The 27,999-nt window shown below is 42.6% G+C and overlaps 1 protein-coding gene across 2 annotated transcripts; it reads right to left on the bottom strand.

Moving 5' to 3' along the window:
- On the bottom strand, positions 1-27,999 carry arhgef7b (Rho guanine nucleotide exchange factor (GEF) 7b). 2 transcript variants are annotated; one of them, XM_071329913.1, is made up of 21 exons: positions 26,836-27,999; positions 24,536-24,619; positions 21,286-21,370; positions 20,673-20,806; positions 20,247-20,448; positions 18,564-18,652; positions 17,413-17,507; positions 17,152-17,247; positions 16,718-16,840; positions 14,937-15,075; positions 11,381-11,440; positions 9,563-9,709; positions 9,412-9,498; positions 8,197-8,275; positions 7,820-7,974; positions 5,986-6,207; positions 5,652-5,835; positions 4,904-5,089; positions 1,930-2,029; positions 1,722-1,776; positions 1-1,515 (listed from the first exon to the last, which is right to left on the bottom strand). In XM_071329913.1, the coding sequence occupies exons 1-21, from the start codon at positions 26,998-27,000 to the stop codon at positions 1,393-1,395; spliced, it is 2,610 nt and encodes an 869-aa protein (XP_071186014.1). In that variant the 5' UTR covers positions 27,001-27,999; the 3' UTR covers positions 1-1,392. The 2 variants fall into 2 exon arrangements, with proteins under 2 accessions (XP_071186014.1, XP_071186015.1); XM_071329914.1 differs by lacking the exon at positions 4,904-5,089 and having other exon boundaries at positions 26,836-27,995.

Genomic DNA, 27,999 nt, shown 5'->3' with positions numbered 1-27,999 from the left:
TTCAGTTTACTGGTTTAATTCAGAGACAAGCTGAGAAGAGTGATAGAGGAAGAGGTAATAAATAGAGGGATATGGAGGGAGGTTTTCACTGAACAATAGACTTAAGGAGTGCACAATACCTTTCTCAGTCAATTTCATTTAAATACATCAATTACAGACATAATATAGAATCTGAAATAGTTAGATAAGTAGTTTACATTAGTGTTCATCATTGGAATCAATATTGCATTGGAATATTTGAAGTATTTTAAACTGAAGAGCCTGCCAGAAATGTAAGCTAATATCATGGAATAATTTCCCCAAGGCACATTTCATGATATTAATTTGAGACGGTTCGTTTCTGTACAAATCATAAGTGACAAAGTAGAAAAGCAAAAGTAGAAATACAGTGTTTTCAGGAAAGCATTAAAATAGAAAGTCCATTATCCGGTAAAATAACAGTAACAAACAAGAAATAGGTCATCCAGATTACTTCAAATAATCATCAGAAAGCCACAAAAATCACCTGAAAACATTCCAGTATTGGATTGCTAAGGTTTCCATGGAAACATGCAGAATGAGCTAGAGGTTATGCTGTTCTGTGTGTTGGCCATAGGCTCCTACAAGGCTCAGAGGAATGGGCAGGGAGATGCTCCAGAGCGGGATAAGAGGAGGGTGGGGGTGTTGAGGAGCTTGGCAGCAGGGTAATGCAGGCAGTGACAAAATCATCATCTGTCAAAATCGTCTGGGTTGCATCTCAATAGTCTACTGTGGCTACCTTTCCTCGTCTTTCATATGCATAAAACTGGACAGGTGAAAGGAAATCCCTTTGTAGGCACTAGGGACCTACTGCACATACCAGTGCAGATCAGCAAAGATGAGAAGAGCAAATCACTATTGAGATGCAGCCACTGTATCTAGAAATTATTCCCTGAGACTATTCCTCTACATGCAGAGGATGGATCTCAATAGTCTGAACTTACTTCCTTTCCTCATCACAGATGTTAAAGTACTGTACAAGTGACAGAAAATTCCCATGTTGTTTTCACCTGCTTTCAGATCAGTGCAGAAGGGGAGAGGTAGAGAGGAACCACCCTTTGAGAAGCTCCCGGGAGGAGACAGTCAGTGACGTCAGACGTATCTTCACTAGTGTGATTGTTCCAGCCTCTTTCAAATCCCAGATCAACACAAAGAGGTCTGAGGTCCATGTCGCAGCCAATAGTCTTCCAGAGTGATTCAGGGACGCTATGTTGCATTTTCATTGGCTGTTTTGACTTTGGACCACACCCAGTCTCTTACAACAGTGACAGATCAGTGTTCCACAGTGTTACGTCAGATGGCTTTGTGGTTAATTTTGGTCCAGTCACGGTGGAGCCCGAACCCAACCACGTTGATGTGATGTCATCTGAGTACTCACAGGTTGGTCTCATCCCAGGTGGGGTCATTCATGTTCTTCAGGACTCTCCTCAGGATCTTCTCCAGCTCCTTCCTGGCTTTCTGCTCTTCATCCAGGGTCCTCCTCATCTTCTTGTTGTCCTGTTTGGGTGGGAACAAAGATGGCCGCTGGATCTTAGAAAAGGCTCTAAATCGCACATGCCTGGAATGAACAGAGCTCTGGTTCTGGGACGTATATGCTTAGAGTTTTCTTGTCATAGAGAGCCTCTGATTCATTATGATGCTGATGCTGTATGACTGACATGCTATTTGATGTGACGGTTTAGAGAACTCTCCTGACCGCTCACCTGTTTCAGCTCCTGTACTTCATCCTTCAGCCCATACACCGTGTCTACTAGAGTCCTAAGGCAGACAGACATGTTAGTTAACCAACCCAACCACAGCACACCATTATCAATAAACCCCATTAGGGAACATATAAACTTCTGAACGTGTGAAGTGAAGAGTTCTCCCAATCTAACGCACTGGTAGTTCAGGGAGGAATGTAGTGCTTACTTCTCCTCGATGACAGTCTGTCCGTTGCTCTTGGTCTCCTCCACGATGATCTTCTCCTCCTCAGGGAAGAGCATGTGCAGACCTGACTTCTCCCTGGATCCTGATTGGTAAAACAAGACTGTCAGCAGAGCACATTGGTCGATGGACGGGATGACTCATTGACTGATTGGCTGACTGAGGGAGGGTGACCTTTCCGTAGAGGTTTGACACACTAAGGCTGTAGCTCAATAGTTCAAACTAGCCTCATCCCCTTGTGTCCTGTCCCCCCTGATCACAGTCCTTTATAGGAGCCCTTTCATTTAACAGCGGAAATGAAGGAAAGAAGACAAGGAGGCCATTGTAAGAGTATTAGGACACAGCCCAAACCAGATTCAGATAAGCGGCCTGTCAAAGGGGGCCTGTGGAAGGATCAGGACAGGTGTGGTAGAGGAGAACTTGACCTGGCAAATCAAGTCTCCCTCTCATCTACCATTTATCCTTTATTCATACAGGAGATCCCATTGAGATTCAATATCTCTGTTCTCCAAGGGAGATCTAAGCTATGACAGCAGCATATTAACTCATCATTTTAATGATTGTAACATGACACCAGGTCCTTTGAAGCCGTTAATAGTTGAGAACAGAAGGGAGGCTGAGGAGCAGTTATTCCCTTTGTCCAACGAGGTCTTTTGAGGGGAGAAGGGTGTGTGTGTGTGTGTGTGTGTGTGTGTGTGTATATACTACTGTTCAAAAGTTTGGGGTCACTTACAAATGTCCTTGTTTTTGAAAGAAAATAAACTTTTTGCCAATTAAAATAACATCAAATTGATCAGAAATAGTGTAGACATGGTTAATGTTGTAAATGACTACTGTAGCAGGAAACAGATTTATATAATATCTACAGAGGCCCGTTATCAGCAACCATCACTCCTGTGTTCAAATGGCACGTTGTGTTAGCTAATCCAAGTTTATCATTTTGAAAGGCTAATTGATCATTAGATAACCCTTTTGCAATTATGTTAGCACAGCTGAAAACTGTTATTCTGATTAAAGAAGCAATAACACTGGTCTTCTTTAGGCTAGTTGAGTATCTGGAGCATCAGCATGTGGGTTCGATTACAGGCTCAAATGGCCAGAAACAAATGACTTTCTTCTGAAACTCGTCAGTCTATTCTTGTTCTGTGAAATGAAGGCTATTCCATACGAGAAATTGCCAAGAAACTGAAGATCTCGTACAACGCTGTGTACTACTCCCTTCACAGAACAGTGCAAACTAGCTCTAACCAGTAGTGCATGCATGCATGAATACATACAGTGGCTTGCGAAAGTATTTTGTTGCCTTATAACCTGGAATTAAAATAGATTTTTGTTTCCCAGTCCCTGCCGATGAAAAACATCGGATGGTGTTCTCAAAGTGATGAGAGGTGTTGGGTTTGCGCCAGACATAGCGTTTTCCTTGATAGCCAAAAAGCTCAATTTTAGTGTCATCTGACCAGAGTACCTTCTTCCATATGTTTGGGGAGTCTCCCACATCCCTTTTGGCAAACATTTATATTTTTCTTTAAGCAATGGCTTTTTTTCTGGCCACTCTTCCGTAAAGCCCAACTCTGTGGAGTGTATGGCTTAAAGTGGTCCAATGGACAGATACTCCAATCTCCGCTGTGGAGCTTTGCAGCTCCTTCAGGGTTATCTTTGGTCTCTTTGTTGCCTCTGATTAATGCACTCCTTGCCTGGTCTGTGAGTTTTGGTGGGCGGCCCTCTCTTGGCAGGTTTGTTGTGGTGCCATATTCTTTCCATTTTTTAATAATGGATTTAATGGTGCTCCGTGGGATGTTCAAAACCCATCCCTGATCTGTACTTCTCCACACCTTTGTCCCTGACCTGTTTGGAGAGCTCCTTGGTCTTCATAGTTCCACTTGTTTGGTGGTGCACCTTGCTTAGTGGTGTTGCAGACTCTGGGGCCTTTTAGAACAGGTGTATATATACTGATAATCATGTGACCCTTAGATTGCACACAGGTGGACTTTATTGAACTAATTATGTGACTTCTGAAGGTAATTGGTGGCACCAGATCTTATTTAGGGGCTTCATAGCAAACCGGGGGTGTATACATATGCACGCACCACTTTTCCGTTTTTATTTTTATTTTTTTAGACAAGCTATTTTTTCATTTCACTTCACTAATTTGGACTATTTTGTTTAAGTCCATTACATGAAATCCAAATAAAAATCAATTTAAATTACAGGTTGTAATGAAACAAAATAGGAAAAACGCCAAGGTATTGCAAAAGTATTCACCCCGAATACTTTTGCAAGGCACTGTGCATAAGGGAGATAGTTCATGTTAGGCTACTCCGATCTTCAGTTTCTGAGAGGTTGGTGTAACAGTTTAAGTTTATTACGTCCCCTCGCCTCGACCCTGGCGCGAACTAGGGACCCTCTGCACACATCAACAACAGTCACCCACGAAGCGTCGTTACCCATCACTCCACAAAGGCCGCGGCCCTTGCAGGGCAAGGGGAACCACTACTTCAAGGTCTCAGAGCAAGTGACGTCACCGACTGAAAGGCTGCTAGCGCGCACCACCGCTACCTAGCTAGCCATTTCACATCGGTTACATTGGCTTGACAGACATTTCACAGAAACACCAGACACAGCTACTGTAAACCACACACAACTAACCATGACTAAGGGAGGGGGAGAAACTACAAACGGTGTCTGAAGGAAAGCCAGGGCCACATTCAGCAGGACACAACATTGGCCAACATTCAGATAGAAATGTATTATGTTAAACAAACATGTAGAATAAGGAATCATGTCAGCTCTATTCACTGCATTTCTATCTGCAACGTTTGCGTACTGAATGTGGCCTAGCCAGCAATGGGATTCCAAAACTACGATGAAAGAAAATCATATTTCTCTTTCAAAATAAAATAGTTGATTAAAAAAGGTGTGGGGGAGCGGGTTATATGGGAGGAGCGACTGTAGCTCTTACGAGAAACGGAGGAGGTCCTGTAACTACTGGCGGTCCAAATACTGTCATAATCCGAGTCCTCTGATAGGTCAGACCAGGGCTCGGTCCCTCTGGACAGGCTGCTACGGCAACCTATAGTGTCCACACTGGACCGGTCAACTGGCTCGGCCAGCACGTGGTTATGCATCAAATCAGTACCCTGCCATGCTGGAGGAGTGGATCAAACCATACGGAACGAGGAGGGGATCAAACCATAATAAAGCGGTGTGGTGGGGGCAAATAATTGTTGAGGTGGGTTGTGGAGAGAGGGATCCATAATAATAGGATAAATAATATACAGGTATATTAAAAAAATTAGGAGGGATGGTGGGGTTATGGATGAGGACAAAAATAATAAATATATTTTTTTTTAAAGGGAGAGGACACAAAATAGACAAACCAAAAGGAGGAGGAACAGAGCGGAGAATAACAGAATGCAAAGGGGATGAGGGGAGAGAAAAGAAACAGGAGAGAACATAGTTAAAGAGAGAGGAGACAACACTAAACTATGAGTAGCAATAGACTAGACACTGACAGTTGAATCTAAACAGCTATACTCTAAAGAGCATTTATCCAGAACCTGTGAAGTCTTAGAACTAATCTGGACATGGTTCATGTTAGTACAAAAATAAAACAGGCTTCGGAGGAGAAGTCAAATGACACCAAAGACTAGTTGGTATTGGTTGAAGTATTGAGTCTCTGACAGGTTGTGTTTGCGGCGTAGTCTTACTTGAGTTGAGTGTCTGTCGTGTTTTGGCGCTGGTGCAGTAGGCCTCGATCACTTTCAGGATCTGGGCATCCTCCTCCAGAGCTGCAGTACTCTTCCTGGTAGCAAAGTCCTCATCTGAAGGTTTCCTCTCAGGCTTACGCTTAGGCAGCAGCTTCTTCATACTCTTAGGACTTTTACTCAGATCCTAGAGAGAGGGAGATAAAGAGGAAGAGAGAGGCTCTCTTAGAACCCTAGAGGTGGGCTATTTTATTGATAAAGGCATCATCTCTGAAACTGTGCTGGCTATTACTGTTTGGAACCTATTCCCTCTTAGACGAAAGGCCCAGGACCATACCTCTTTATAACAAAGTGCTGCCGAGGGCTTGAGTGGGGGCGCGGGGCGGAGGCAGCTGAGGCTCCAGGGTTTGGGGGTGCTGGGGGGCTCCAGGGGACCCCACATGGGGGAGGTTTGAGGGGCCCCGTGGGAGGAGGGGTGGGGTAGGGTGTGGTAGGCAGGGCCCCCAGATACACCCCTACTCTCTGAGTGTCTGGTGGGGGTCAGGGGATGGGACGGGAGCTGGGGGAGAGAGAAGAGTGAAGAAGTTTAAGACTGGTACAAAAAAAGAGAGCATATCATGGAATTAATGGGTCTTGCTGCGTTCATAACCAAGTGGGAAGGTGGTAATAACTACTAACTAGTGGGAAGGAGGGAGGTCGACCGATTAAAATCGGCATGGCCGATTAATTAGGGCCAATTTCAAGTTCATAAAAATCGTTAAATCGGCCTTTTTGGACGCCGATTACATTGCAATCCACGAGGAAACTGCGTGGCAGGCTGACCACCTGTTACACGAACAAAGAGCGTAATTAATTTGCCAGAATTGTACATAATTATAACATAACATTGAAGGTTGTGCAATGTAACAGCAATATTTAGACTTCGGGTTGCCACCCGTTTGATAAAATAAGGAATGTTTCCGTATTTCAATGAAAGAATAAACGTTTTGTTTTCGAAGTGATAGATTCCGGATTTGACCATTATTAATGTCTAAGGCTCGTATTTCTGTGTGTTTATTATAATTAAGTCTATGATTTGATAGAGCAGTCTGACTGAGTGGTGGTAGGCAGCAGCAGGCTCGTAAGCAGACAGCACTTTACTGCGTTTGCGAGCAGCTCTTAACAATGCTTGAAGCACAGCGCTGTTTATGACTTCAAGCCTATCAACTCCTGAGATTAGGCTGGCAATATTAAAGTGCCTATAAAGAACATCCAATAGTCAAAGGTATATGAAATACAAATGGTATAGAGAGAAATAGTCAACGCGTCATAATTCCTATTAACTACAACCTAAAACTTCTTAACTGGGAATATTGAAGAACAGGGAATATTGAACCACCAGCTTTCATATGTTCATGTTCTGAGCAAGGAACTTTAAAAAGTTAGCTTTTTTTACATGGCACATATTGCACTTTTACTTTCTTCTCCAACACTGTTTTTGCATTAAACCATATTGAACATGTTTCATTATTTATTTGAGACTAAATAGATTTTATTTATGTATTATATTAAGTTCAAATAAAAAATGGTGCATTGTTCATTCAGTATTGTTGTAATTGTCATTATTATAAATATTTAAAAAAAATAATACAAATCGGTATTGGCGTTGAAAAATCATAATCGGTCGACCTCTAGTAATAACCAGTTGTAAATCCGAGTTGGATGCATTCAAGTGCTTTGAACTGCTTGGCTAACGGGAAAACAATCGGCTTCAACCAGAAATGAAAAGAACAGCTAGCTAGCATGTAAACAAATGATAGTGTTCAAAAACTATATTAAAAGATTATTTATAAAAAGCAATGTTTTATTGTTGCATTTAACTGCCGAAAATGCTGTTATAGAGGTATTTCCTCAGTATGTGACAACTAAGTTCAACATGTGGGAGAAGTCCGTGATGATAGACGAGTATCCCACTAGTGATTACCAGTTGGAGGGGCATTCAAATGGATCTTTCCCAGTGGTATGGTCATATTTACAAGATGTCATGAACGCAGCATTATCCTTCCCATTCATTTGGGATTTAAACCTACAAATATGCTAATCCATGTACCTGGATCTACACAAGAAAAATGTCAGACAAAAGTTGATACCTGTCCCTTTAACTGACAGACTGGAGAGGTTGGGGGTGTTACCGTGTGGCAGGGGACAGACTGGGGCTTGGCGGTGGGTGTGGTCATGATCACGGAGGGGGCGTTTCTGATCTGAGTGTGTCTCGACAGATGCTCCACCCACTCCTGCAAATCCTGCTGGTTGTTACACACCACCTGCATCCGCTCACACGTACTGCCTGTAATACACACACACACACAAAGTCTTGTTTAACTAACCTTGTAGGGACACAATTTATTCCCATTCAAAATCGTATTTTACCTAACATCAACCTTAACCCCCTAGCATTTTTCCTTCGGGTCCCCACAAGTATAGTTAAACATGTCCACACCCGCACACACAGACATTACCCTTAATTTGAGCTGTTTAAACTCCACTAGTAAACAAACTGTAAACATACCTGATATTTCGAAAGCGTTTTTGACCATCTCACAATCTTCTATCATTGAGATAAGCATTCCTGTCAATGGCAGCTTACCCTTTAAAGCAAATCAATGACAAAGAGTTACAGAAACCTTTAGTGTTTACATACCTAAGGGCACTATAAAATCCGTTAGATTTTTGCCTGATTCCGTTACTTCAGTTTTTCCTACTCAAAATTTAACTTTTTTTTTGTTGAAAAAAACAACAACAAACATGATGTTCTAAGTCCATAACAATGCTTAAACCACATCAGGAGACCACTTGAGGTCTGGGGAAAAAATCTAAGAAATTTAGATTTTTGGGTGTAATTACCCTTTAACTGCTCACTAGCCAGAGAGTTGTTTGGTTAGGATGTTTCTGTAGCACTCATGTGATTGCGAAGTTTGCAAAACAAATGGCCACTGGATTGATGCAAATAATCATGATATCATTCTGCCAGGTAGGCAGGCATATGTTACTTTGTAGTTAAATGGTACAACAGGCAAAAATCCCTCCACAATTTTTTTTCTGGTTGCTAAAATTCCAATAGTTTGCTTAATTTCAGTTTGTGTGACAAAACAAGCAATGTGTAGAGAATCATTGTACCATCTAAACCGCTGTGAAATATTTTCTATAACCAAAAATATTGTATTTTCAGCTGTTTGAAGCTGGTGTACAAAAGTAAAAGTGAAAGACAAAACAAAACTTAAGAACGGGAAGCATAGAAATAGCGCACATAGAACAGATATACCGCGTCTTAGACAACCTTTCAATGAGATAGAAATGTGAGTTATAGATCTGTCCATGTGAATTTGGTTGGGTCATGCAAAAAGTCACATATTGCAGCTTTAACATTTAATTGAGAAGGTTTTTTGGGAAAGCATAATCGCTAACGACTACAAGAAGTGGTAGACAAACGCGCGCGCACACACAGACAGGCATTCCTGTGCCGTTGCCCCTTCAGAAAGTTGAAGAAAAATATGATGCGTCACTGATGCATTTTATTTATGTCATGATAATTTTGGGCGAATTAAGGACTTTTCTAAAAAGTTCAAACCATTTAGTTGATTTCCTACTAAGTTCAATACATTTTTGAATATTGTTGAATTACGTTTTAATGTCTCGATTCCAGGACTACGTCATGTTCTCCACAAAGCAGATTCTATAGGGCCCTAAATACTAACAAAGGACAGAGCGAGAGCGAGATCCTGACCTGGTAGATGAATCCACTCATTCTGGAGCTGGCAGACAGCAGTAGGAGAACATTTGGGAACAGCAGGAGGTAGCGTTCACTCTTCTCCTAAAGAAGACAAACACACACTGTTAAGACGTTCCTGGGTGTAGATTTTAGATGCGCGTCTTACCTCTGATCCGTGTGTGTGGCAGAGTGTGTGTGACATGTACAGGACAGGGCCCATGGTTCTGATGTCATCTCCCTCCCAGCGTCTGATCGTCTCAGTTAGAATCTGCAGCTCCAGCTCCTTACGTTTCCTCACCTCCTGACACTGAGCCTGAAGCCATGGAGACAAACACACACAAATAAAAGGAAGATGTTTTAAAGTATTGAATCCCAGTCAATGTGAGACAGCGCACACGGAAGATCCAGGCTGCATAGAAGCCCAAGCCAGGGCACCAAGCCACAGAACAGCAGAGCCAAACTGTGGAGCTCAGAGCCAGGCTAAAGCTTTTCCCTCAGCCCAGGATTAGCAACACTGCACACAACAAGACAGAGACTATTTAACATGTCAATTTAACCCTGAATAATACTGGATTCCATATACACTAGTGCTCAAAAGTTTGGGGTCACTTAGAAATGTCCTTGTTTTTGAAAGAAAAGCTAATTTTTTGTCCATTAAAATAACAAAATTGATCAGAAATACAGTGCAGACATTGTTAATGTTGTAAATGACTATTGTAGCTGGAAACAGCTGATTTTTAATGGAATATCTACATAGGCGTACAGAGGCCCATTATCAGCAACCATCACTCCTGTGTTCCAATGGCACATTGTGTTAGCTAATCCAAGTATATCATTTTAAAAAGGCTAATTGATCATTAGAAAACTGTCCTTTAGACTAGTTGAGTATCTGGAGCATCAACATTTGTGGGATCGAGTACAGGCTCAAAAATGGCCAGAAACAAAGAACTTTCTTCTGAAACTTGTCAGTCTATTCTGGCAGCTTCATTAAATAGTACCCGCAAAACACTAGTCTCAACGTCAACAGTGAAAAGGCGACTCCGGGATGTTGGTCTTCTAGGCAGAGTCGCAAAGAAAAAGGCATATCTCAGTCTAGCTAATAAAAATAAAAGATTAAGATGGGCAAAACCACAGACACTGGACAGAGGAACTCTGCCTAGAAGACCAGCATCCCGGAGTCGCCTGTTCACATTGAGACGGGTGTTTTGCGGGTAACTATTTAATGAAGCTGCCAGTTGATGACATGTTTGAGAAACAGACGCCTCACTAGACACTAATGTACTTGCCCTCTTGCTCAGTTGTGCACCAGGGCCTCCCACTCCTCTTTCTATTCTGGTTAGAGCCAGTTTGCGCTGTTCTGTGAAGGGAGTAGTACACAGCGTTGTACGAGAACTTCAGTTTCTTGGCAATTTCTCACATGGAATAGCCTTCATTTCTCAGAACAAAAATAGACTGACGAGTTCCAGAAGAAAGCTCTTTGTTTCTGGACATTTTGAGCCTGTAATCGAACCCACAAATGCTGATGCTCCAGATACTCAACTAGTCTAAAGAAGGACAGTTTTATTGCTTCTTTAATCAAAACAGTTTTCAGCTGTGCTAACATAATTGCAAAAGGGTTTTCTAAATGAGCAATTAGCCTTTCAAAATGATAAACTTGGATTAGCTGACACAACGTGCCATTGGAACACAGGAGTGATGGTTGCTGATAATGGACCTCTGTACGCCTATGTAGATATTCCATAACAACGTATGTATTGATTTTTTTTTTTTTTATAAAAAAAATGTTTCCAGCTACAATAGTAATTTACACATTAACAATGTCTACACTGCATTTCTGATCAATTTGATGTTATTTTAAAAATGACAAAGTGACCCCAAACTTTTGAACGGTAGTGTACATCATCAACAAGGGACATGTAAATGTAACCCTTCAACACTGCATAAGTCATTAAACGGAGACAGGGACGGTATATGTCCGACTTACAGAGAGGCTTTTGAAGGAGGTGAAACACTTCTGGATGTCTGGTCGATCAGGATGATGCTCCTGATGAAGAAGAGGGGGACGTTTGATTCATCAGAAGATCACAGGTCTAACAGTCAATATAGTCTACACAACAAAAAGCAACCATTCACAGGCAAATGACATTTATCCATACTACATAGAGACAAAAACACAGATCAATGGGGCTAAAAACAAAAAAAAAGATAACTAACGTAAAATATACTGTTCGTGAAATGTATAAGTTGGAAGTAGACGCCTAAGTGTTGTTCATTAGTTTACTCCAATTAGGGGAGGGGTGGTAAGGTTAGGGGTAAATATATAAAAAAATATATACAGTGGGGAGAACAAGTATTTGATACACTGCCGATTTTGCAGGTTTTCCTACTTACAAAGCATGTAGAGGTCTGTAATTTTTATCATAGGTACACTTCAACTGTGAGAGACGGAATCTAAAACAAAAATCCCGAAAATCACATTGTATGATTTTTAAGTAATTAATTAGCATTTTATTGCAAGACATAAGTATTTGATACATCAGAAAAGCAGAACTTAATATTTGGTACTGAATCCTTTGTTTGCAATTACAGAGATCATACGTTTCCTGTAGTTCTTGACCAGGTTTGCACACACTGCAGCAGGGATTTTGGCCCACTCCTCCATACAGACCTTCTCCAGATCCTTCAGGTTTCGGGGCTGTCGCTGGGCAATACGGACTTTCAACTCCCTCCAAAGATTTTCTATTGGGTTCAGGTCTGGAGACTGGCTAGGCCACTCCAGGACCTTGAGATGCTTCTTACGGAGCCACTCCTTAGTTGCCCTGGCTGTGTGTTTCGGGTCGTTGTCATGCTGGAAGACCCAGCCACGACCTATCTTCAATGCTCTTACTGAGGGAAGGAGGTTGTTGGCCAAGATCTCGCGATGCATGGCCCCATCCATCCTCCCCTCAATACGGTGCAGTCATCCTGTCCCCTTTGCAGAAAAGCATCCCCAAAGAATGATGTTTCCACCTCCAAGCTTCACGGTTAGGATGGTGTTCTTGGGGTTGTACTAATCCTTCTTCTTCCTCCAAACACGGCGAGTGGAGTTTAGACCAAAAAGCTCTATTTTTGTCTCATCAGACCACATGAACTTCTCCAATTCCTCCTCTGGATCATCCAGATGGTCATTGGCAAACTTCAGACGGGCCTGGACATGCGCTGGCTTGAGCAGGGGGACCTTGCGTGCGCTGCAGGATTTTAATCCATGACGGCGTAGTGTGTTACTAATGGTTTTCTTTGAGACTGTGGTCCCAGCTCTCTTCAGGTCATTAACCAGGTCCTGCCGTGTAGTTCTGGGCTGATCCCTCACCTTCCTCATGATCATTGATGCCCCACGAGGTGAGATCTTGCATGGAGCCCCAGACCGAGGGTGATTGACTGTCATCTTGAACTTCTTCCATTTTCTAATAATTGCTCCAACAGTTGTTGCCTTCTCACCAAGCTGCTTGCCTATTGTCCTGTAGCCCATCCCAGCCTTGTGCAGGTCTACAATTTTATCCTTGATGTCCTTACACAGCTCTCTGGTCTTGGCCATTGTGGAGAGGTTGGAGTCTGTTTGATTGAGTGTGTGGACAGGTGTCTTTTATACAGGTAACGAGTTCAAACAGGTGCAGTTAATACAGGTAATGAGTGGAGAACAGGAGGGCTTCTTAAAGAAAAACTAACAGGTCTGTGAGAGCCGGAATTCTTACTGGTTGGTAGGTGATCAAATACTTATGTCATGCAATAAAATGCAAATGAATTACTTAAAAATCATACAATGTGATTTTCTGGATTTTTGTTTTAAATTCCGTCTCTCACAGTTGAAGTGTACCTATGATAAAAATTACAGACCTCTACATGCTTTGTAAGTAGGAAAACCTGCAAAATCGGCAGTGTATCAAATACTTGTTCTCCCCACTGTATATACAGTACCAGTCAAAAGTTTGGACACCAACTTATTCCAGTTGTTTTTTTTCTTTTCTATTTTCTACAATGTAGAATAATAGTGAAGACCTCAAAAGTATGAAATAACACATATGGAATCCTGTAGTAACCAAAAAGTGTTAAACAAAAAGATTCTTCAAAGTAGCCACCCAGTGCCTTGATGACAGCTTTGCACACTTGGCATTCTCTCAACCAGCTTCATGAGGTAGTCACCTGGAATGCATTTCAATTAACAGGTGTTCCTTGTTAAAGGTTATTTTGTAGAATTTCTTTCCTTCTTAATGCGTTTGAGCCAATCAGTTGTGTTGTGACAAGGTAGAGGTGGTATACAGAAGATAACCCTATTTGGTAAAAGATAAAGTCCATATTATGGCAAGAACAGCTTAAATAAGCAAAGAGAAACGACAGTCCATCATTACCTGCAGACATGAAGGTCAGTCAATCCAGAACATTTCAAGAACTTTGAAAGTTTCTTCAAGTGCAGTCACAAAAATCATCAAGCGCTATGATATAACTGGCTCTCATGAGGACCGCCACAGGAAAGGAAGACCCAACGCTACATCTGCTGCAGAGGATGCTCATTAGAGTTACCAGCCTCGGAAATTGCAGCCCAAATAAATGCTTCAGAGTTCAAGTAACAGACACATCTCAACATCAACTGTTACGAGGACACTGCGTTAATCAGGCCATGGTCGAATTGCTGCAAAGAAACCACTACTAAAGGACACCAATAAAAAGGAGACTTGCTTGGGACAAGAAACACGAGCAATGGACATTAGACCAGTGGAAATCTGTGCTTTGATCTGATGAGTCCAAATTCTGTCTGCAACCGCCATGTCTTTGTGAGATGCAGAGTAGGTGAACGGATTATCTCCGCACGTGTGGTTCCCACCTTGAAGCATGGAGGTGGTGGTGCGATGGTGCTTTGCTGGTGACACTGTCTGTGATTTATTTAGAATTCAAGGCACACTTAACCAGCATGGCTACCACAGGATTCTGCAGCGATACGCCATCCCATCTGGTCTTTCGCTTAGTGGGACTCTCACTTGTGTTTCAACAATGACCCGAAACACACCTCCACACAATTGAGATTGTTTGGGATGAGTTGGACAGCTGAGTGAAGGAAAAGCAGCCAACAAATGCTCAGCATATGTGGGAACTTTTTCAAGTCTGTGGGAAAAGCATTCCAGGTGACTCATGAAGCTGGTTGAGAGAATGCCAACAGTGTACAAAGCGGTCATTAAGGCAAAGGGTGGCTACTTTGAAGAATCTCAAATATAAAATAGATTTTGATTTGTTTAACACTTTTTTGGTTACTACATGATTCCATATGGGTTATTTAATAGTTTATGTCTTCACTATTATTCTACATTGTAGAAAATAGTAAAAAAAATAAAGAAAAACCCTGGAATGAGTGTTTCCAAACTTTTGACTGGTACTGTATATTTACAAAAATATATATATGGGAGATTGGATATGATGCAGACATTTCCACTGACGGAAGCTACAATCTGTCTGTAATATTATTATTATTATTTTTTTTTTTTTAAATAACCCGACTGTCTCCCTCTCACCTCCATGTGTCTCTCCAGTTCCTTCATTAGTGTAGGGTATTTGTCCAGCCTCATGAAGGGTTTACTGAGACCAGTGGTGAGGGTCAGGATACCTGGACTACTGGCTCCCTTCCCCTCCATAAACTCCCCCAGCTCCTCACTGAAACACACAGCGACATACTGAACTCCCCAGCTCCTCACTGAAACACACAGCAACATACTGAACTCCCCCAGCGACATACTGAAACACACAGCAACATACTAAACTCCCCAGCTCCTCACTGAAACACACAGCAACATACTGAACTCCCCCAGCTCCTCACTGAAACACACAGCAACATACTGAACTCCCCCAGCTCCTCACTGAAACACACAGCAACATACTGAACTCCCCCAGCTCCATACTGAAACACACAGCAACATACTAAACTCCCCAGCTCCTCACTGAAACACACAGCAACATACTGAACTCCCCCAGCGACATACTGAAACACACAGCAACATACTGAACTCCCCAGCTCCTCACTGAAACACACAGCAACATACTGAACTCCCCCAGCGACATACTGAAACACACAGCAACATACTGAACTCCCCCAGCGACATACTGAAACACACAGCAACATACTAAACTCCCCAGCTCCTCACTGAAACACACAGCAACATACTGAACTCCCCAGCTCCTCACTGAAACACACAGCAACATACTGAACTCCCCCAGCGACATACTGAAACACACAGCAACATACTAAACTCCCCAGCTCCTCACTGAAACACACAGCAACATACTGAACTCCCCCAGCGACATACTGAAACACACAGCAACATACTAAACTCCCCAGCTCCTCACTGAAACACACAGCAACATACTGAACTCCCCCAGCGACATACTGAAACACACAGCAACATACTAAACTCCCCAGCTCCTCACTGAAACACACAGCAACATACTGAACTCCCCAGCTCCTCACTGAAACACACAGCAACATACTGAACTCCCCCAGCGACATACTGAAACACACAGCAACATACTAAACTCCCCAGCTCCTCACTGAAACACACAGCAACATACTGAACTCCCCCAGCGACATACTGAAACACACAGCAACATACTAAACTCCCCAGCTCCTCACTGAAACACACAGCAACATACTGAACTCCCCCAGCGACATACTGAAACACACAGCAACATACTAAACTCCCCAGCTCCTCACTGAAACACACAGCAACATACTGAACTCCCCCAGCGACATACTGAAACACACAGCAACATACTGAACTCCCCAGCTCCTCACTGAAACACACAGCAACATACTGAACTCCCCCAGCGACATACTGAAACACACAGCAACATACTAAACTCCCCAGCTCCTCACTGAAACACACAGCAACATACTGAACTCCCCCAGCTCCTCACTGAAACACACAGCAACATACTAAACTCCCCAGCTCCTCACTGAAACACACAGCAACATACTGAACTCCCCAGCTCCTCACTGAAACACACAGCAACATACTGAACTCCCCCAGCGACATACTGAAACACACAGCAACATACTAAACTCCCCAGCTCCTCACTGAAACACACAGCAACATACTGAACTCCCCCAGCGACATACTGAAACACACAGCAACATACTAAACTCCCCAGCTCCTCACTGAAACACACAAAATACTTTGCAGATATTGTAACTGAAAATAGTCCACTATCATTTTGACAGTCAACCCAGTGTCATAAAATCACACGATGGATTTGGTTACACACACACACACACATTTACCTGACGTGCACACACACTTACCTGTGTTCTGTGAGGACGTTGACAGCCGAGGGGTGGTTGGAGCAGTAGGCCATGTAGAGAGCCTTCATCTGGGGCAGCAGGTTGAGGAAGAAGCCCCCTACTCTCTGCTGGCTCTCTGGAAGCCTACACACACACACAATGTGCTCACCACCACAGCACTACCAGAGTCTACCAGTAGGTGTCAGTGTGACCTGTATAAACAGCATGTTGATGTACTCATATATGAGGAATAGTGCTCCCTCCCACACAGTGGGTTTTAAGGTGTGGCTTTAGATCCTATTGGCAGACAGGATGTGGTCTATTTCAGAGTTGATTCATATTTTAAGCTTGCATGAAGATAATGGGCACTCGTTTGGTACATCCATGTATTGATGAGATACATTTGGTCAATGCTGGACTGATCATATGGTGTGTGGGTGGGTTCGGGGACTCACCTGGTACATTCCTCGTAGGACTGAACCAACATCAGCTGGAAGGTAGAGATGTCCTCCAGATTCCCCAGGATGTGACTGACGTCTGCACGGCTCAACCTGGAGACAGAGGGAGACGGTGTGGGGAAAGCTGGAGCGATATGGTTGACTAAATGACGGGGGGGGGGTACAGTAAGGTTCATAGTATGCTCAAATCAGACCCTCATACACACACAACAACCCTGACAAATACACACACAACCATGTGAACACAAACACACTCACTTGTCTGTGGGTTGCAGTGAGTGCAGGTATGAGGTCAGTAGGCTTTGGAGCTCCTTGGAATACTCGGTCTCGGTCTCTAGAATGTTCTGGAGCACCTGGATAGAGAGAGACAGAACAGGGGGGGTTAGGAGAGGATGTTGATGGATAGACAGGCAGGCAAGCGCACAGACAGACATTGAACTCAGACACCCCCACTGAGGAGACCCACCCTCTCTCCCCCTAGTAGACAGAATGGGGCCAGGGAGACCATCCACTCTGCTTCCTGAAGCCTGTCCTCCTCACATCATTTTTTGAAGTACTTTATTATCTTTTGTCTTTAAGTTTCATACGAGGAGCCCATTAGACAGAGAAACCAGAGGACAGAAATAAACTGCTATCCTTTTTTCATCAAATACTGACCTCTTCAGTCCATGTCATCACTGGTTCAGAGCAGGCTTTAGGAAGGATGCAGAGATGGATGGAGGGTTTAAGTTGGCTTTAACCCATCTAACATCCACTAATGGCGGACAGCCAGGTAGCTTTTAACTCCCGATGTTGTAGGGCTCATATTTCAACTCTCAAACTCATTTGGATCTTGTAACACAGGATAACTTAACATTGTGATGAGGTTACCTTCAAGTCTTCATAAAGACTAGTACTGAACTATTCACTTCTTTCCCCATATCATAATGTATTGATTTGTATCAGATTGCTCCATGTGGATCTTCACGTATTCTTGTCCACTGGGACAACACAGATACTCTCCTCAGATCTCCTGCCATCTCCTCAGATATACTCTCCTCTCCTGAGAGTGTCTGTGTCTTGTCCTGAGTAGTTGATATCTCCCTCCCTCAGCACCAAAATAAACAGAGGGCCTCCCAGGATGCTTTTCAATGTGCTCCCATCACCGTCACAGCAGCAGAACACCCAGTCCCTGTGAACTATCACTGACCCAGACATCAAAACACACACACACCATAGTTACAGTGTGCTACCACTAGATAGAAACAGAGCAGCTAGTCATAGGGCCTTGAGGCACAGCTGGCCCAGCAGCCAGTGACGGAAGAAACAACCTACATTACTGCACACGAACACACGGCAGGCAAAAGCCTACATTCTAAAACCCTCGTGGTATTTCAGATCTCACTGCAGTAGGTGGTGTAGGTTCTCACCAGGTTATAGTAGGTCTTGCTGACAGCTGGTGTGTCAAAGCCTTTCACAGGGTTTTTGAGGGTGCCAGACTTAGGAGACACTGGTTTGTCTGTGTGGTAGAGAGAGAGAGAGAGAGGAGAAGAAAGTGTAGAGTAGAAGTAGGACAGAGTAGGACAGAAACATGAAGTCATTCATTTTATAATAGAGTTTAAAGCAATGTTATCCGGCAGGGAAAGATGCTGGCTTCATTTAGCTCACGACCAGACCAGAGGCTTTCTATGCACTACAGAGAAATGGGGACACATTCATGTTGCGGTGTTTTAGTAGCTAACCCTTGGGGCAGAGATAGCATACAGAATGGAGAGAAAACAACATGACACATAGCAAAGGAACAAAAACTGTAGCTCGCTCTCTGCAGCCAGAGGGCATGTTCATGTGTGACTGATTGGATACAGAAAGGGGGTGGGTTACCACTGTGAGCTTATAGAGAAATGCCAATTAGTTTGATACATAGTTCATCATGTGTAGGTAGGTAGTAGGCCAACAGAGGGCAGCACTGGGAGCTGTTTGGTGTGTTTGGGGAAGTCCCACCCACAGGCTAAGCTAAGGAATGTCCTGTCTTTGTTTAACCACGCAGTTTCCTTCCTCTCCGTTATAATGCACAATAGCTACATTAATAGTGCACAACAGCTGTGCACAAAGACAGTTTACACATCTACTATACATGATCTGATAGAACACTTAGTGTTGCAGATAGAAATATAGTGTATAGAACAAACTCAGACTCTACTCTGCATTACATTTCTATCTGTAATGCTTTGCACATTGCAGTCCATTGAATAGGCTGGAGTAGAGGCATGTCTTGGTGAGCTTAGTATTGGCAACACGTTCCTTCACTCTGTAATTCCTCTTTTAAAAGATGCACTATGCAGAAATTGCTCCGCTATTTCCTGGTTTCTCAAATTCTAATAGTTCTCCTAATTTCAGTTTATGCGACAAAACAAGCACGTATAGTGTAGAGAATCAATATTGTATTTTTGGCTCTTTGAAGCTGGTGTACAAAAACGAAAGTAGAAGACGCAAAAACGAAACTTAAGAACAAGAAGCATAGAAATAGTGCACATAGAACATATCTACCACTTAGACTTGCTTTCAGTGCGAATGACTGATCTATAAATAACATTTCTATGTGAATTTGGTTTGGACACCCAAAAAGTTACATATTGCAGCTTTAAATCATTCTCTTCATGATCACTCTCTTTGGCCAGCAGCATACCACCATATATTGCTGTGAATAAGTATGTGTTCTCAGTCAACTTACCTGGTAAAATAAATAAATCATGTTATTACAGCTCTAGCAGCCGGGGGAAATGCTGACTGCATGAAATGGGTATTTGATGTATAGCCATTAAAAACAGCAGAGGATATTCCCTAGAGAGCCACATTAAATACGGTGTGTAAATCACACCAGCTATCAACAGCCTGCTTCAGCTGCATGATTCAGAGGTACAGCTATAGGGGGGACCACTATCAGATATCAACACAGGAGATATTTCCTTGAGTGTTATACAGTTGTAATAGAGCTGCTATAGATGATTATAAAGTTGTTATAGAGATGCATAAGCCTAATGTTTATACTCGCCAATACAAACTATGATCCCTACTTAATATTCAATCCAAGCCGCCCAATCACTGACACCCACCGCTGCCTTTGACCTCCTTGACATAGTTGCTAGGGAACCAGCCCTTGTTGCCGTTGAACGAGCCCTCCCACCAGCCGCCGTCTTCCTGGCGCGACACACTGATGATGTCACCCTTGTTGAAGGACAGCTCGTCTTCATTGGTCTGCTGGAAGGTGAACTTGGCCCTCACCAGTACCCGCTGCCCACCGCTCTCCGACATGTCCTAGTGGGGAGGAAAGAGGGAGCGATGGAGGAAGGGAAAGAACAGAGGAACAGGCGAGAAGGAGAGAAATTAAGAGGGAGAGAAAAAAAAGAGATTGAGAAAGTAAGGATGGAGCAAATACAACCACAAGCTGCAGGTGAGAACCACCTCAAGGGCCAAATGGTTTCTTCTAGTTCTGTTGGTTTCTGTGGTTCTGTTGGGTTCTATGTGGTTGTGTGACTCACCAGGCTGCGGTACTGGTTGTGGAGGAGCTTGGAGGAGCGTCCGCGGGGAGACTGAGTGTTCAGAGAGTCAAACGACTTGATCCGTAACGAGGACGAGTGATGCGCACACACAGAGTCACTGCCCACTCCTATGTCTGTGGAGGAGAGAGAGATGGATGAGGACACACACATTAGCCTCGGCGGGGCCGTCAACAACCGGATGATCCGGTTCTCAGGGGAAATGGAAGAGAGCCTGTGACGCGACTTCCGCATTCGGACGTTAACAAGGCGTCACTCCATCTTAACTCCTCCCCCACATTTACTGGATTGGTTGAAGAGCGCAGAAGAGAACCTCCCCCTGACAGAATGTGGGCGATCTAGTTTCAGGAGTTTATTTTACACCTGCTACTTTAGGTTCAACACACATTCATGTGAGTGAAGAACACAACTCAACATGCTGCAACATGCCCCCATCATTCTACACTGAAACACACACAGGCCTAATAACACACAACGCCCACTCTGATATCTAGACTAGAGGTTACATGTGGGACTTCACAGGTATGGATTTGCATAGAAAACAGGAAACCTTTCATGAATCACCCCAGACACACTTCTGTCTTTGTCCACTTACCCTCGGTGGCTTTGGCCAGTGCCACCAGAGAGTTGAGCACCTTGGTGAAGTTCAGTCCCTGGAGAAGGTCATTGACCTCAAATGGCTGAGAAGAGGAGGGAGAGGAGAGATATCCTTTAACTTTTCAATGCTTGTTTAAAATAAAACATCTATATAACTGACTGAAGACAAACAAAACTGTTTCATAACATTGCAACAGCGTAAAGGTCATATTTCCTCTGGTTCTGGTGATGAAAACCTGACACAGGAACTTCCAGACATTCCCATAGTAGTGATTGTCGGTAAAGATATTTCTCACAGTAAGGAGGCCTAGAGAATATCAGAGTTAAAACTACTACTGATTGACACAGGCAGCAGACCTCAGCCATAATCTACCCAAGCATTACTGAGATGGTGTACAGACGCTGGGATTTAGACAGCGCAGTGCATCGTACCACAGACAACCACAGGAAGGAAGCCCCAGGGCTATCCTACTCTCCCTCTCTTTGTTCTCAGTCCAGACAGGTCAGGATCGTGACTGTCATGTTGAGATCCACCCTCTGTCTAGCTGTGGATCAACCACTAATACACTCATGACACTTCATGCTGTATTATTCTCAAAATAATTGCTACCTGCGATGTTGGCCATTTAATATTTGAACTTTAGGACAGGAGTGCCAACATTAAGTCTGGCAGCACACATCTGACCCTATTCAGTGTATTCCTCCTTCAAGTCTTCAAGTTTTACATCTCATTTGGCCTGGGTGTCTCTAAACTATATGTTGTTAGAGTTCATTAAATGACTATTAGATAGACACAGCCAACATGACACGCTATGAGTGCCCTGGCCTGGCAGGATATGGTGTGACTGTATTTATCAGATTACTACCTAATTCTGTAGTACAAATACAGGATTTCATCAGGCTTCCTAAAGGTGACTAAGTGTACCAGGTGACTGGGCCACAGCGGGAGATGTACTAACTCAGGCCAACACCCCAGTTTACTTACTGCTATTCTATTGTATTCAGCAAGATTTAGCATGGCAGTAAGTGTAGTAGCTCTACTTCCCTGTCAGAGTATTAGGTCATTTTCATAGCTGAGTGGTAATTCAGTAGTGGCATTGGTTTCCTCAGCCCTACATGCTGCTTCTGCTCTGAGGGCAATATTCAGCCAGTTTGGTCCAGCACACTTATTGCTAAGCACCCACACAGTCCCACCCTCTACCCACCCCTGCCCCCTTAGTCTGGACACACACACCCACCCTCACTCCTACCCTTTAACCACCCAGGGCCAGTCTGGGGGATTAGCAGCAGTCTGAGCCGTCTCTAATCTCTGCCTCATCATGTTCACTAACACACACACACACCCCCCTAACCCCTTCCTAATCGCCCCTTACTCCCTAATCCTATACACACACACTTCTGAATGACCTCTTCTTGATCTGACACAAAACTACATGGATGTATTAAGCAATATAGTGGATGGACCCAACGTGGTATCTAGAGTGAAGAGATCTATTACGAATGAATGTCTATAAGGTAGGGGTTGTTTTGGGACAATAATCTACCATGGCCATCATGACAGCTTATTGCTCCTTCACACTACAGTGTATGTCCATGTCTGGTAATTTTGGAATTTAGCCTTGCGACCTAATCGACCTCGTTGGAAAATCCATTGGTTGGGTTGACATTCTCAACCAGCACCACCTCTTGCATAAACTGTATTGATTCAGTTAGGCATGACTGACGACAGGACAGGACCAGACAGAGACAGACAGGACCAGACAGACCTGAGTTGGGTGCTAAAGGCCATGCTAGTTACTATTGCTGCAGCCCAGCCTCAACACTGCAGTGAGCAGCCATGATATATAACTGTCCAGCAGCTCTCACTCATGGTAGTTATGAGTCACAGGCCAATATCCACACTAGCATAGCACTTGGATGCATGCCAATACACTGCTTCATTCTCAGTGGTATCATGTGAACACTGGAACAGAGCGGTCACAGTCTTTCCATAAGGCCTGGTCTTGAAGCAGTCAGTAACAGGGTCGAGTTGAGACAAGGCATTCACAAGAACTAGGCCACGGTATAGCAAGTAGTTTACTACAAGGTGTACAAATGTATATTTTCGGGAGTAGTGGATTGTCTAAGTTCCCAGATGGATTTTAAAATCAGGAGGCTGTTCAGATCACACCTTTGTTTACTGTTTACCTGGCACCTGCCATATCGCACAATCTCTCAGAAGTTTGATGCAAATCTTGTTTCCATGACAAATAGAAAATTGTGTGATCGCTGCACAGTATTCCAAGAGATGCCATTTGTGCTTTAAAAACAGAATTCCAACAACTCAGGTTTCACACAGTATAAATATAATAATTATTCATTTGAAAGTGTTTTGTAATGTTGAAATAGGGTTCATGGTATTGACTGACTGAAATATGGCTCTCAGCCTTGGCTACTCATGACAGTAGATGTGCACACAGTTAAATTCCCTTGTTCTGCATATTGACAGAATAACAATTTGTTGTTGAATTAAAAAGGACATCACTAATTTACAACTTGATGTTAGATGGTTCCTCACCCTGAAAATAGTATATAGGCCAGGAGAAACTATAATCCATGGTGCAGTTCTTTACACAGCCATTACAAACTTCAGCTAAATTGTGAGCATGTTTTTATTAGATTGTTATGGCCAAATCGCCTTTAAGTAACATCAAACCAAATATGGAGTTGGTTTGCCCCCATCGCTTTTTAGCTAACGCTGGCTAATGTCAGTTGAAGTTTGTAATGGCTGTGTAAAGAACTGAAACATGGACTGCAGTTTCTCCCTGCCCATAGATTATTTTCAGGATGAGGAACCATCTAACATAAAGTTGTAAAATGGTGAACTTCTCAGTTAAACGGCCAAATCATGGTGACCTAATCATTCTACCCTAACGCTACACATTGAGTAGGATAGTATTCGTTTGGAATATTGTTACACTATGTTAGAATTACAAATGAAAACCCAGACTAATATCCAAAGGGCGACGGGCTGCAACTGTAGTATTTCTACTTGTAGGCTAGTAAAACAACTGGGCTGTGCTAACGCCCCATGGGGCAGCCTCACGTGTTGATCAAATTAAATGTTGATATAGTGTTTTCAGTCATGTTTAGAGCGCGTTGTATTGTTGATATTTGCCACAAAATTACAGAGCAGGAAATGACGTGGTATGTATATTCCACGGTGAAAACCAGAACCCTCAGAGCAGCAGGCAGGTTAAATTACTCACCTCCACTCGGAAGGACCCGCAGCCTTTCAGATACTCCTTTATATTGCTCTGGAACTCACTATCATTCCTTGGTTCTTGGAAGATCTGTGTGGAAGGAAGTTAAACGTTTTTTGAAGTAAACCCCCGAGCCGTACGTGCAGGCATACGGCCGTGTAGGTAACCTGTTTCGTTCTCGGTTATGCAAAAGAAGGTACAGATCCACGATTTCAGTGTGAAACTAAAATCTCCAATCTGTGTTTCTTAAAGACCTCTCAATCTCCAATCGGGAAATTGGATTAGTAGGAGAGGAAATGACGTGGTATGTATATTCTACGGTGAAAACCAGAACCCTGCGGCTACACCTTTTGGTGCCTACCTGTGCAAACAGAACCCCCCGCGACTTTATCAGTAGTGGCAATCACATGCTTCATAACCTTTAATAACCTAACAATTTCTCTCCTTATTAGGCCTATCGTCAATTGGCTATTATTTAGAAGTCCCCGTAGTTATGCTGTTAACTTTTCCCCAATTGTGCATAAATTGCAAGTGCACAAGGGCAGGTACATTATTGCTCTGTGGGTGTGTGACAGAAATGACGTTTTTTTCCCCTCAATTAAAATGTCAAGGCAACAAATAAACACGATTTCTTCTTCTCATAACAAAAAAAGCTACCAAAATGTTTGTTTGTAATTAATTAGTCTTTATACAGTGGTGTAAAGTACTTAAGTAAAAGTACTTTAATGTACTACTTAGTCATTTTTGGGGGTATCTGTACTTTACTATTTATATTTTGGACAACTTTTACTTTTACCCCTCTATATTCCTAAAGAAAAAAATGTACTTTTTTCTCCATTCATTTTCCCTGACACCCAAAAGTACTCGTTACATTTTGAATGCTTAGCAGGACAGGAAACTGGTTCAATTCACACACTCATCAAGAGAAAATCCCATGTCATCCCTACTGCATCTGATCTGATGGACTCACTAAACACAAATGCTTCGTTTGTAAATTATGTATGAGTGTTGAGTGTGCCCCTGGCTATCTGTAAAAAATAATAAAAAATCGTGCTGTCGTTTGCTTAATGTAAGGAATTTGAAATAATTTATCATTTTACTTTTGATACTTATGTATATTTTAGCAATTACATTTCCTTTTGATAATTATATTTAAAAACAAATACTTTTTGACTTTTACTCAAGTTGTATTTTACTGAGTGACTTTTAATTGAGTAATTTTCTATTAACGTAACTTTACTTTTACTCAAGTATGAAAATTGGTACATTTCCCACCACTGTCTTTATATAATGTATTGTCGGTATCCCCCTGAATGTTGTTTGTAATGTTTGTATACTCTGTTTTTCTATATTGTATATTTTGAATAGCTTTACAACAAAAATACAAAAAAGTAAAGCCCATAGGGTCTCCCGAGTGGCGCAGCGGTCTAAGGCACTGCATCTCAGTGCTAGAGGCGTCACTATAGGCCCTGGCCGTGATTGGGAGTCCCATAGGGCGGCGCACAATTGCCAGCGTCGTCCGGGTTAGGCCGTCATTGTACATAATAATTTGTTCTTAACTGACTTGCCTAGTTAAAAAAAAAAAAAATCCCTAATACAATGGTGTTTCCATAAGCCTTAAATGAGAGAGTTTCACTGAATAATTGGGAGAGTCCCATCACTAGGCTAATGCGTTTCCCAATGTTACAATGTAAGCCTATGTAAGTGGTCTACTCTGATGGATAAATAATATTAAAACACAGTGTTCCTTTAAAAGAGAGGGGGAGGGGTCTTCCTCTGAGTGAAATTGAAATTGCAGTCAATGGCGGCCCACTAAATCTATTTGTAGTGTACCCCATTATAGCAGTTGATCCGAACCAAAAACACCCGTTTATTATAGCAACATTTTTGGGTGGAATAAAAATAAACGCAGTGGCCAAATGTGCATACTTAATCCGAAAATCAAACATGTTCTTTTTAAAAAAGCGTCTGTTTTCAATCTAGAAAAAAATCATGGGACTTTAATGCCATGTGTAGCCAATGTGAATACAATTGCGTTATTACTCACTTAATAGGTTATATTGGGAATAAAGGGAATAGGCATCTCATTGTCAATGCAAACTAGTGCTGAAGTGAGACACACGGACATCTGTCCAGCAATTCCACTCTACTCCGCACAATAACCACTCTGTTAATGATCTAAACTAGGATCGGTTTGAGATCTACAACAACAAAGACATACTAATACAATGTTTAATTCTTCAAGTTCCACATAATAGTTGTCTAAGGCAGAGGTGGGACATCCAGGCAATAAGATATGACCTTACTTTCTCAACAGAACCAGGGCGCAATCGCTCCACCAGCTTGCACAGGACAACCCCATCTTTGAGAGAAGACTGCAGGAATCCTTCAGGGTCAGAAATTGTCTTTTTCGGTGACTCCAAGACCCCCAACGTTATCAGCCACGTTACCGTCTGTTCCGCCGAATTCATGGCTATTATTACAATAACATCCACTCTATCCTATCATGGGATGTTTTGCTAGAAGATAACGATGTAATTGGAGAATAATAGCCTATTCAGAATAAAAACATATCCTAACGGATAAAGATAACATGACTGCGTTTTGGAGAGGTTGACGGACAGCTGCTTTCGTCCTTTAAGTTGTAGCTCGTCTATTGGCTTCGTTTCCCAGTCTTTTACGCCTGGTAAACTGTCAACTGCCCCCCTCTCTCTCGTTATTCCCCTAACCTGTGTCGCCTGCTGCTGCCGCGAATTGCTACAACAGAGAATGACATCACAAAGATGTAAAACTATAACTGCTTTTAGAGACTGTCCCCCTGTTGGCGGTTTAATATTTTACTCTTAATTATTTGCATAAGTTTACATGAGTTAGCTGGGCCTACATCAACTATTAAAGGTTGCTGTAATAATAGCTCCTTATAATACAATCCATGATATTAGATTTCAGTGGGCTACTGCATTTTAACGCTCAAATGATTGTATTTACTTATTCAATCGGTATTAAACTGTGTGTTAATGTGTATAAATATAAAGCTTTGCATAATACACCGTTTATTACAAGGACTACAATATTTAATTTATAGGACTCCTGAATCCCATGTTAGAATGAACTGTAGCGCCCCCTGCCTGCAGAATATAAAATCTTCATTACCTTGAGGGTGCTAAAATGTTTCTTTCTATTCAAATAGCTATTATTGCCATTTGTACAACACAACCTACATTTGCTGTGCACTATAACTGTATAGAGTCGCATGAAAGAAAAACTACTTAAAAAACTACTTAACAAATACAGCCATCAACCCATTCTGCAGAAATTCATGACATTTCATGATTTAACAGTTATTGAAAAAAGAAATCAGGGAACAGGGGAACTCGACCTCACTAATAACAGCATATGAAACCAGGGGAACTCGACCTCACTAACAACAGCATATGAAACCAGGGGAACTCGACCTCACTAATAACAGC

This window comes from Salvelinus alpinus, chromosome 10 (genome assembly GCF_045679555.1).
Source record: "Salvelinus alpinus chromosome 10, SLU_Salpinus.1, whole genome shotgun sequence".
In the NCBI taxonomy this organism is placed as follows: Eukaryota; Metazoa; Chordata; class Actinopteri; order Salmoniformes; family Salmonidae; genus Salvelinus; species Salvelinus alpinus.
The sequence above is the reverse complement of the archived record's forward strand: the minus strand, read 5'-3'. Positions and strand labels throughout refer to the sequence as shown.